Source organism: Eutrigla gurnardus (genome assembly GCF_963514095.1).
Source record: "Eutrigla gurnardus genome assembly, chromosome: 7".
In the NCBI taxonomy this organism is placed as follows: Eukaryota; Metazoa; Chordata; class Actinopteri; order Perciformes; family Triglidae; genus Eutrigla; species Eutrigla gurnardus.
In genome coordinates this window covers 25,286,985-25,299,956 of record NC_139921.1, presented here as the reverse complement: position 1 = coordinate 25,299,956, position 12,972 = coordinate 25,286,985, and the positions used below count along the sequence as shown (strand labels likewise).

At 43.7% G+C, this 12,972-nt stretch overlaps 1 protein-coding gene across 1 annotated transcript in view; it reads right to left on the bottom strand.

Moving 5' to 3' along the window:
• Nucleotides 1-7,155: 7,155 nt before the first annotated feature.
• akap6 (A kinase (PRKA) anchor protein 6) overlaps nt 7,156-12,972 on the bottom strand; it is a 135,498-nt gene continuing 129,681 nt past the window's right edge. Inside the window, exons 22-23 of the mRNA XM_084013869.1 lie at nt 11,217-11,291; nt 7,156-9,902 (exon numbers count right to left, since the gene is read on the bottom strand). Coding sequence (XP_083869995.1) covers nt 9,858-9,902; nt 11,217-11,291 — 120 coding nt within the window. The 3' untranslated portion in view covers nt 7,156-9,857. The remainder of the gene's footprint in view (nt 9,903-11,216; nt 11,292-12,972) is intronic.

The following is a 12,972-nucleotide window of genomic DNA, read 5'->3' as shown; positions in this document are numbered from 1 at the left end:
GTTCCGCTTTTATTGTGAAAGGTAAGAAGGGAAGGAGTGGAGCGTTTTGAACATGTACGTTCACAAAACGTCACAGGTTCGATGCCTTCATTAGCGCTGCGAAAAAGTTCAGGAAAAAAAAGATCGCAATTTTATTTCCTGTTAAGAAACCTTTCATCGCATTTTTTTCAAGGCACTTTATAAATAAAGTTTGATTTGTTGTGAAAAAATACATTTAACAAGATCGGAAGAAAAGACGAGAATGTGAATTTTTATTTTATAAATTTAATCTCAGAACTCATTTAAACTACAGATACGTTTTTAGAGCCGTTTAAAGGCGTCAGACAAATAAAAGGCTCACACACACACACACACACACACACACACACACACACACACACACACACACAGCTGTCATCACTTCCTCTGAGTTGCTGTAAAACAAAAGTCACTATTTGCCGTCGTGTCTCTGTGAATCCTCCGTCTCAGATGTTATCAAGTCGACCATCAGGCCGTTAAAGATCACACTTCTCCGTTTCCTCCTTTCATTTCGGTGTTTTGGGTTTTTTTATTTTTCGACGTTCGGAAATAGACGGACGATGACAGAGAAATCATCACTTTGGTTTTTTCAGAAAACTGTCAACAAGTGATGATTGACGCAGAAGAAAAAGACGTTTTCAGGGTTCACACATCCATCCTGAAGGCAGCGATGATTATATGGAAATTTTTATTTTACCATCTCTGGAACATCAGAACTTAATAACGACATTGATTATCACCGTTTTCCAAAATAAAAGACCCTTGTATTTTTGTTGTTGAACTGTCACCACAAAGCAATTCTATATAAAAAAAAACTGAGTCATTTAAGGAGCTGGAAATAGAAAACGTGGACGATTCTCTGCTGGAAAAACTACTAATAATGTCTCATCTATTTTTTAAACATTGGCTTTGTTTTTACGGCTTAATTAAAAGTAATCCAGCAGAGCTCCTTTCAAAATAAGAGTTGTGAAAGTATTTTCAAACAACTATTTATTTTTAATTGAAACGACACTCTGTTTCTATTATCATAGACCGTTTACAGGAAGTGCACGTTGTCATGGTGACGTCACCCGTTGGCTTGTAACGGTTCTTTGGGCATTTTGTATGTTTAGCTCCCAGAGAGGGAAGTGACCATATTTGGACTGTGGAGGAGCGACGGGTGGATCTTCTCCACGACTTTCTGCATAATTACATAATTCATGAATTCAATGTTGGACAGAGAGACGGGTGGAGACGAGCAGAGAGACAGACAGGTTGAGACGAGAAGAGAGACAGACGGGTGGAGACGAGTAGAGAGACAGACGGATGAAGACGAGCAGAGAGACAGGTGGAGAGACAGACAGATGACAGCCACATATATATCTATAATCCCACTAATAATGTCTCCCCTCTTCATATTTCCCCGTCTCCCTGCGTTGATGGATGAGGGTCAGGCTGAGACCCCTCCCCCCACGACTGAGGTCAAAGGTCAAAAGCGGAGCCTCGGCTCTCTGTTCGCCCGCCGTAATGGGAGCTGAAATATTAGTCCTAAACGCCTGCGGACGCCGCGGCACAGATGATGAATTAACTGCTATGAGGAATTACAGACGGAGCACTTTGAAGACACACACACACACACACACACACACACACACACACACACACACACACACACACACACTTAATTTCATCGTCTACACACCTCTGTATGCAAATGATTGATAATAGACATCAATGTTATGTCTTCTTGTTTTGCGCGCGCGCACACACACACACACACACAGACACACACAAACACACCTTTCTCCTGTGTGCTAATGATTGATCGCTGCTGTTATTTATTCGGCCGTTTGGCCTCCTCGCCGTCTCGTATCGAATTGTTCTTAAATGCGTTTTGACAACTGATGTGAAAACACAATCAGGCTAAACCTCCGTGAATCCGCATTAGAAGCATAAAAAATACATTTCAATAACAAAGTTATGGTTCATCACATGATGCTTCAAGTCTCTCCTGAGAACTCTTTTTTAAAGTCTCAGTGAATGAAAGTTAATAAAATACCTTCTTCTTACGTATTTAATCTCACGTTCAGACTCAAACCTGTGAATCTACTATCACCGTTAAAAACTCATCACTACTCACTAGTGCTCCACATATGGATTCATCCACCGCTGAAAATAGTCCCCGACATATAAATTACACAATCAAAGTTGCCTAAAAGTCAAAAAATGGAGAAAACATCCCTGAAATAAAAGGTGACGTCAGAGGAGGGAAGTCAGGAAGTACAAATACTTTGTTACGGTACTAGAATTTTCAGGTATCTTTACTTTTAGTCCAACATTTTAAAACAAATAGCTTTCTACTCCTCACATTAACAGTGTGAAACCGGTTTGAACCAGTTTAGAATCAGTTTGAAACAGTTTGAAATCAGTTTGAAACAGTTTGAAACCAGTTTGAAACAGTTTGAAACCAGTTTGAAACACGTGATTAATGAAGAAAACTTTTTTTGGAAAAACGAACTAAACTGAAATAACAAAAATACAACAAAATGTATTTTGTTCGCCGTTTGTTTGATGATTCAGTGAGCAGAAGTTACAGATTATTTCTTCTGATTTAAAGTCTGTTAATCTCCCAAACACACTTCCATTTTTAACACTTAATAATAAAGCAAACAGATCAAAGATTAAACTCACCTTTAGTTTTAGTCACATTCTTCTTTACTTCTACTTTAGTTCTCCTGCTGCCGGTCGGCCATCTTGGCTGTGTGGAGGGAAAAAGGCGATCGCCTTCAATCAGAGCTCTTAAATACAGGAAGCCAATCGGACTGTACCAAGTGCCACCACATGATGGGGGGGTTATGTCATCAACAGTTGTTTGGGTTAATTTGTTTAAACTATTTTTAACTGACTGTCTTGTTTTATTTTGTTTATTGATTAGTTATTTGTTCAGTTTGTTTGTAATTTGATTATTATTATTTAGTTATTTCATATGTTTGATTTATTTGTGGGTGTTTTTTGTACTTCTTTATGTTTTGTGAACTCTCTGTTTAGATGTGGGAGTGTCCTTGAATGCGACAGAAGGGAGTTTGAGAATCGGTTTGCTTTTGCGACTGCAATGAAGTGAAGGTGACTTTTTTCTGTAATCAGATTTTTTAATAGATTTTCTATCAGAGAACATTGATGTGGAGCAGGAGGAGATGCTGCGTTCAGGTCCCATTGTTCAGTCGGAGAAATCTCAGGTGCAACTATTCCAGAAGTTGCAGAAAACCAAACAAACATGTCAAAGTACTTAAATCCTCTCACTGTGTCAAGAAAGTTTAAATCCACCAAAAGTTTAATTTTATTGTAACAGTTTCAGGAAAAAGTTTGTTTTTATGGGTAAATAGATTTGTGCATCGTCTGCATAGAAGAAGAGAATCTACATAATGTGTTTGTCAAACAAAACGACATTTTAAATGACCAGAATCTGATCTTTTAACCAAACATCCTCCTGTCACAGTCCGGACCGGGACGGTGCATTTGAGGGAACTCGTAAAACCCAAACACTTCTTCTCCTCCTCCTCCTCCTCCTCCTCACCTGCAGCCGGAGTGGAGTTCCCGTCTGTTCATCTGCGGCGGCGGCGTCGAGGCGACGATGCATCACTCTGATTGTGGCGAACAAACCCTTGATGACTTCGGCGTGTCGCGTACGTCCCCTAATGTGGGATCAGCTTATACGAGAATCTGTTTTCAATCTCTGCTTCCATTTTCTCCCTCGTCCCCAGACTAAAGTACATTATGGCGCCGCCGATGATGAAGGGACGCCGCCGCCACTCATCAGGGAGGAGAGGAGGCAACGTGGAGGAGGGATGGTGGAGGCTGCACGACGAGGAGATCATTACAGCGGAGAGAGAGACTCCAGGAGGTGCTTAACCCGCTGTGTGTGTGTGAGTGTTTTTCATTTTCATTCACCAGTGATGCAAATGGTTGTAAAACACGTCGGCAGCATTCTAATAACACAAATACTTTCAAATCCAACTTTGTGTTCCGGTTTGATTGCATCCTGTGGCGTCGCGTCTCCAGATGCTTCCATCGCAGGAAGAAGAAAAACATTGAGCTCAGAAAGCTCAGGAAGCTCAGCCTTGTTGCTGGAGCCGAACTTCTACACCTGTGAGAGGAAGAAAGACGTTTTGGGGCGTTTCCTTCGACCCTAAAATGTAAGATTCCGTAGTTTTACAGCATGTGGACTGAACCATTCTAAGAAATTTCCACCAATAAGTAAATAACATAATTCAACTCGCTTAACAGTCCAGAAATAAATCTGCAAAATATCCCTGAAAGATCAGCGTAAGAGTAAGTCAAAGTACGACTAGCGTAAGGGTGAGGAAGTACAAATGCTTACTGTTAGTGTACTTAACTTTTAAGGTATCTGTACTTCACTTGAGTATTTTTCATAACTTTAACTCCAAATGTGTACTTTCTACTCTTACAAAAGTGTAAAACAGTCGCTCGTGAACGTTTTGGCTTAAAATTATTGTCGGAACAATAACAAGAATGCAACAAAAGTACTTTGTTCACACGGGACACTAATATCGGTCTCCTGGGTTCAAGTCCATCACCCAGACCTCCTCAGACCTTCTCCTCTACGTGGACTTCTAGGACTCTTTGAAACTAACTTACGACGATGTCGAGGGGAAACGTAATTCACAAAGTTGAGTTGTTAGTGACGAACAGGCTGCGTTCAACAACCTTCTATCAACGCGCTCCATGTTCTTGTGTAGTTGGTTGTTCCTGGGTGAAGTAGTCCTGAATAACGCTTGTGGTTCAGGTCTGAAGGAGATCATATTCCAGATTAATTAACACACAATAGCCTAGCTGGTGATCTGAGATCCACGGGGGGTCCGATGGGATCCGGTCCGTGCTCGGCGATGTCACGGCAGCCGTGTTTTGGTGTAAACTCTGCCGAGCAGAGAGAAGCAGATTCATTCACGCTGCGACGTTTCTGACATTTAAAGCCTTTAACTAATCAGTCCGTCTGCGTTTTTTATCTTCTGTCCTCTTTTCTCTCGCTCGCCGACTTCACAGTGAGGGAGGAGATAATTTGAGCGCTCCGTCTGTTTGATGTACGGTAATCACATGTGATCTTTTCAACAGGGAGTCGGCCGTCTCGTTAATTTGACCGTCGGTGCGCGGCCGGACCCCTCCCCCCTCCCCTCCTCCCCCCTTCCTCCCCCCCCAATCAGACCGCTGCCTGAAGAGTAATTGCAGAGCCACCATGCTTCGATGCGCTCGACCTTTCCGACCTCAAAAGCCATTTCCATTTTTCGGACCACAAAAAAAAAAAGAACATATCTTGTTAATTGCAAAAAGGCAAATATTCTACCTCCCCCCCTCCTCCCTCCCATTTGATTTCCCCCTTTGAAGGCAAAATGCTGAAAAGCATTTCCATTTTCATTCATCAACGCTTATCAGTCATCTGAAGGCCCCTTCAGCCACAATCAACATCACGCCTCCGACCGAGGGCCACGCAACAATGAGGAACTATCAACAATCGCACAGAGCAATTTGCTTTAATGTGGAGTGTGTTTTGTTGCCGCTAACTGCTATTTTTTTTTTAATCCTCTGACAGAAAGACAGAAGAAAATGTCACACAGCGAAGCGTCGCAGCGGTTAGATACGCGGAGCGGAGACGAGCTGTCGGGAATTACTTTAACTTCTGTGTTCACGCCAAAGTAAATGTTTCTGTGACTCAGGCCGGAGAGGAGGCGGAGCTTAACCTCCGCGTAAAAAAAATCGAACAATGAAGGTAAACTAAGGTGAAGATCACCGATTGTGGGGAAATGAATTTGGCTAAATTTCAAAATAAAGTGATAACTTTCCCACGACTCAGCGAAGTTGTTTTCTTTGAGAGTTCAAGGTGACACAAGGTCGTTCTCTGGTTTCCTCCGACAACGATAAGAATGTTATTCCACAAAAACATTTTCACGTTTGATTCGTTCGGATGGGAAAAGAAACCCGAGCAGGTTCTCCTCTGAAGGGTGCGATCAAGGACGGTTTCTGCAATCAGGGACAAATTGATTTGTAGAGAAGGTGAACGCTACATCAAGGCTGCTCCTCCTCCTCATCATGATCATCATCACGGCATCTTCTCTGTGTCACCACCTCCTGTTTCCACACACTGACCTCCTCCTGATGAAGTAAACATTATAATATCCATGATAGGATCCAATCACGGTCGATCAGCCTTCGTCTCCTCAGCTGGTCAAACTTTTACGTTGCGATGAACTCGGAGGTCTGATTAACGGAAAAACAAATATTTGTAACATAAAAACACATGTTGATGATGCATCTCTGGTGATTGGAGGTCAAACGTCTGTGAGAAAATGGTCCTACTTCTCTCTGCTGGCCACCAGGGGGCGACTCCTCTCTGGTTGTATAGAAGTCTATGAGAAAATGGTCCTACTTCTCTCTGCTGGCCACCAGGGGGCGACTCCTCTCTGGTTGTATAGAAGTCTATGAGAAAATGGTCCTACTTCTCTCTTGATGTATTATCTCAGTAAACATTGTAAACATGAGTTTATGGTCTCAATCTCTAGTTTCAAGTCTTCTTCAATCCAGCATGACGTTCATTTAGTACATTATGGTCCATTTAGAGTCCACCAGACCAGAAAGCAGGGGATGCTTTAGGGGGCGGGGCTTACCTGCTGATTGACAGGTCACTACCATGCTACAATGCTAGTGACTAAGATGACTTCAACACTTGACCTTCAATTATAGAAGCTAACTTTGTTAGCAGCTTCACACCAGAATCCACATGGATCCAGATCCAGTAAGGTTTGCTGCTCAGGGTGTCAGATCCACCCGTCGCTCCTCCAACAGTTCAAATATGGTCACTTCCTTCACTGGTTGAAGAAAATCCAAGATGTCACACAAAGTTTTGCCGAGTCAGCGTCTGGTGGTAGGGAGCTCGGTCCTGATTGGCTAAATAACTTAAAGCTAACAACGTTCATTGAGTCACCTTGTGATGCATTCAGGCTCTATTTGGTAACAAATAATGTCATCATGGTGTGTTCAAATGTAATCTCGTAAAAGGAAGGTTTTGTCGAGAAACTTGTATAGACCCAGTTGTTTTCACGTGAATCAAAAATACAGTAAAAATGAATGCGAGAAACGAGATTATTTGCAATAAATTAAGTTTATTTGTCAACAGTTGGTTTTATATGGTAGTTTAGCAGGAACCATGCAGTCAAGCTCATTATGGCCGAGACTAATAATAAAGATATTCCACATCACGGAGTCACATACAGAGTTAAATGAACTACGACACCCAGCATTCCTCCCCGGTTTCCACCGAGGCTTCACACCTTTACATATGTACACACCCGAACCTCCGTCCGAACGCTCTGATCCGTTCATTTCTGTCGCATGTTTTCATCGGCGAACCGGAGAGCAGTGCTTTTCATAACAACAACAGAAGAAGGTAGAAGTAGTAACAGTAGAGCAAGGCACACAATTATATTTGAAAGATTTCAAACCCTATTTTGTCCTACACACACCTGTCTCACCCCCCACCCGTCTCGCTGCTAATCACGCTGTCAGAGGTCGTCTAGGAGATAAATAAGAAGAAAGCAACACAGTAGAGGTGTAGTAGATACAGTATTACTAACAACAACACTCGTCCTCAACAGTCATCAACCTCAACGGCGACAGCAACGCCGCTTCAGCCTTCGCCAGCTTTGGTCGCGTTGCATAGATTAAAAAAACCTGTCGTGTTTGTATTCTTTTAGCGTTGGTGGACTCGTCCAACCCTCCTTGTGCAGGTGGTGGAAGGTTTTACATCAGAATGTACTCGGATACATCGGGTTGTTGTTTCTGTCGGAGCAATGTGACTTCATCCACCAATCAGGACGCTGGTTGGTCACTCAAGGTCTACAGATCTCTGAAGAATGGTGCGATGAACATTGATCGCTAGCTCCGCCCCCCAAAAGAAACTAAGGTCTGATCCGAAGTCCGAACCGCCTCATCTGGCCCCCTTTTTGACTCGAAGTAGCCCCTCCCCCTTTTTCTGAGGCTCCGCTTGGATAAAACTTCCTCCACGGCGTTGAAAACAAAATCCGTCCTTTAAATCCGACTCGTACGAAGTTTAGGAGTCTACCAGTGTTGCTCGATAGTCGGGAATGACCTTCAGTCGTGATAATACAGTTACAAAGTTTTAGCTTCTATAAATACTAATAAAATATGAGTATTTGTGTCTTTTGAGGGTTTCAACTCAGTTTCCAGCGTCTTCAGTCTGAGAATGAAGACTTCTTCGTCCCATCTTTACGTATTTCCTCGTGGTAACAAACGTAGCTAACTCTTGCGATGCCGATATTACAGGTTATCTACTACAAGTGTAAAAACATCTACGAGTTCATGAATACTGACGTCGTCTAATAAACACGGTGTATCTGACAGGAAGTAAATCGCTACTTGTGCTGCGACGGCGTCACAGTTTTTTTAACGGTGCGTACGTAAGATATCGGAGGCGCGGTGAGAAGAAGTCATGCAGACCGGCTGAAGGTGCGTTTTTGCCTCCGAGTGGTGGAAGACGGTAGTGAGGTAGCTCCGGGGAACTTAACGACGGGGAACAAAGAAAACCAGAGGGCTTGTTTGGTTCGCAGTTTTCCATACTTTCGCTATCGGCACCAAACGGTCGCAGTTTGAAACACGTAGTTAACGAAAACAACAAATCAAAATGAAAACTAAAACTACGTAGTTAGTTTTAGGCAACAAAACGTGGTTTGAGTTAACATGACGATGAAACTGAAACAAAACTGCACTCGCACAAGCAGGAAACAGTAGTTTTAAATTGTGAGCAAACAAGTCGGAAGATATTTTATCGGGCTTTTATAAGATGTTTGCCATCACATTTAAAAAAAAGTATATTAACATGAATTTCGGAGTCTCTGCTCAACGTTTAATTTAAACTATTTGCTAACATTCTGGCCAGAACAACTTGATAGGCGAATAAGAGTTGTTGTGCCCCCTAATGGCCACCAACTGTTAATGCGGCTTTAAATACAAATACTGAAAACTGCGATTCCACAAAGACATTCAAACGTGGTTCTGCTCATGATCCTGATTTCCGCTTGGGACCCGATTAGTCGACATTTACAGCGTCGTCCAGCTAGCCAGCTACGTAGCACGATAACGTCTCCGATCTTAATCCCCACACGTCGGACATTTCTTTTGTGCAACCGGCCTCCAGGAAACAACAGGAAGTAGCATCAATGAGCGACTACAAGAATAGGAAGTTGGCGGGTTGAAATCCAGCTGATCCCGGGTCAGTTCACCACAGCTGTGATTTACATGAGAGCGTCTCTCGTTGGCACAGTTCAAAAGTAACAAAAGAAAATATAAAAACAATTCATAAAAACACAAATTCTAAACAATAAAAAGCTGATTTGACTGATTCTAAAAGTCTGATAATCACATTTAAACGGTTGTTGGATGAAACCATCACTACTTTGTCTTTTGAGCTCGGTGAACTTCTTCAGATCGCAAAACTAGATTTTGATGGAAGATTCAACGTCCAAGGACGAGAATATCGGCCAAACGCTAAAAAGCTGCTGCAGCAAACTTAAGGTCAACCCTGAAATCATAGAGTTGTTGTTGTTGTTGTGGAAAAAGTTTCAGATCCGTCGTGAAGTTTAACCCTGAAACTGAAACGGTGAGTTTTTCACCATCGATCACTTCGGCTGCAGCAGCGAGACTCGGGAGACGGGGGAGATGGGGGAGGAGATGGGGGAGGAAGGCTCCGGGAGCAGAGGGGGGGGGGGCGGCTGGAGAGTTGAAGCCCAGGAGGGAGATCATCTCGGAGGGGGAGATGACGGAGGGGAGCCCCCTTACAGCTGGATCCTGGAGGGTCCTGGTCCCAATACAGGTAGTCTCTGGATGGACGGGGAGAAGAACATGTTGTCTTACATGACGATTCAAATATATAAGATATATATTATAAGATATATATATACATGTATATATATATATATAATGAGGTATAATTAGATATACAATTGTACTCGCTCTGTATTCTCCTGGCCAGTATGTTTTTATTCATCTCCTCCGTCTGTATCAGATATTTTTTTCATTTTCTCTTCGGCTTTTACTGCAAGCATGAGTCACACACACACACACACACACACACACACACACACACACACACACACACACACACACACACACACACACACCCTCTCTCCTGTGTGTTTGGGCTGCAGACCTTCTGCTGTCTGGGTCACAGAGCACATCATGAGCCGCATTCACGATTGCTTTAATTGCACCTGTGTGTGTGTGTGTGTGTGTGTGTGTGTGTGTGTGTGTGTGTGTGAACAGGTGGGCTAGACTGGGGCACGCCATGGGGGTCAGGACCAGCTGTACGCATCACTGATATGATGTGTGTGTGTGTGTGTCCTTTGTCGTTGGTTTACATGCGTTGTTTGTGTGCAGAGCTTGATTCTCCACTTTCATGTGTGTGTTTCTGTACTTGCAAGTGTGTATGCATGTTTGTCCTCTGCTGTGTGTGTGTGTGTGTGTGTGTGTGTGTGTGTGAACAACATGTCTGTCTAACCTGCAGCTGTTGGGCTGTCAGCTTCTACCTGGACTCCCATGCCCTGCCCTCAGGGGTGTGTGTGTGTGTGTGTCAGGGCAGTAGGTTTGCTGAGCCCTGGAGGCGCCCACAGGGCGGCCATATCACACACACACACACACACACACACACACACACACACACACACACACAGACGGCCTTTGTTCGCGTTCGGTAGCTTCCTGGTTTGATTTGAGTTTAAAAATAGAAAACCAAAACAGACAAACACACACACACACACACACACACACACACACTGTTTGTGAAACGAGAGATAATTCACGGGGACGCTGGATGAGAATATTTCATATCAACCGCACATCTGTAAAGACGACGATCAACATTTGAAAATGTTTCAAACTGGTTTCAAACTGTTTTTTTTAACGGTTTCCCTGGAAACGTAGTTGACAGTTTGGTTGTACGGGAGCGTAGTCTTGGAGCAGACGGGTTTGTTGCTGCAGATCTGGAGAAACCGAGTCCTGAACGACTCCAGCAGCTTTGATCGTTGAGTTGATTTGGTTTGTGGGAACACGATGATGTCAGAGCCGAACGCCACAGAACCCGATCGATCGACGGGCGACGCTGAAAACGCAGCGCTGACGTGTTCGGTTGAACTCACCGTGGCGGTCTTGGTCCTGGAGGTCGGAGGTCTCACTGAGGCTTGTGCTGCTCTGATGATGTCATCGACGACCGGCTGACAGGAAACAAACACAGAGACAGAAAGAAAGAGTCAAGATGGAGAGAAACTGTTCATCACATGAAGTCAAAGACAGGAAGGGAGGGAGGGGGGAGAGAGAGAGAGGGAGGGAGGCGGCGGTGGCGAGACAAACAAGAGAGAGAGAATAAATCAAATCGGCATTACGGGCCTGAAACGTTTGTTTGTTTTGGTTTCTTATCGACTCGTTGATGAAAAGTTGCAAATTAAAACAACGAGCATCGGCCCGAAAACAAGCCTCTCCCCGGCTCCGCCCCCCTCCTCTAATTGGTTCACGACTAATGGCTTTGTAAAGACTTGTGGAGCCATTATCCCTCCACACACACCAACACACACCAACACACACTAACACACACCAACACACACCAACACACACTAACACACACTAACACACACTAACACACACCAACACACACTAACACACACACCAACACACACCAACACACACCAACACACACTAACACACACTAAACACACACCAACACACACTAACACACACCAACACACACTAACACACACTAAACACACACCAACACACACTAACACACACCAACACACACCAACACACACCAACACACACTAACACACACCAACACACACTAACACACACCAACACACACTAACACACACCAACACACACTAACACACACCAACACACACTAACACACACACCAACACACACCAACACACACCAACACACACTAACACACACTAAACACACACCAACACACACTAACACACACCAACACACACCAACACACACTAACACACACCAACACACACCAACACACACTAACACACACCAACACACACTAACACACACCAACACACACTAACACACACCAACACACACTAACACACACCAACACACACCAACACACACTAACACACACTAACACACACCAACACACACTAACACACACTAACACACCAACACACACTAACACACACCAACACACACTAACACACACCAACACACACTAACACACACCAACACACACTAACACACACCAACACACACCAACACACACTAACACACACTAACACACACCAGCACACACTAACACACACACCAACACACAATAACACACACTAACACCCACTTACACACACCAACACACACTAACACACACTAACACACACCAACACACTAACACACACTAACACACACCAACACACATCAACACACACTAACATACCAACACATACCAACACACACCAACACACACCAACACACACTAACACACACCAACACACACTAACACACACCAACACACATCAACACACACTAACATACCAACACATACCAACACACACTAACACACACTAACACACACTAACACACACCAACACACACTAACACACACCAACACACACTAACACACACCAACACACATCAACACACACTAACACACTAACACACACCAACACACACTAACACACACCAACACACACTAACACACACCAACACACATCAACACACACTAACATACCAACACATACCAACACACACCAACACACACTAACACACACCAACACACACTAACACACACCAACACACACTAACACACCAACACACACTAACACACCAACACACCAACACACACACTAACACACACCAACACACACTAACACACCAACACACACCAACACACACTAA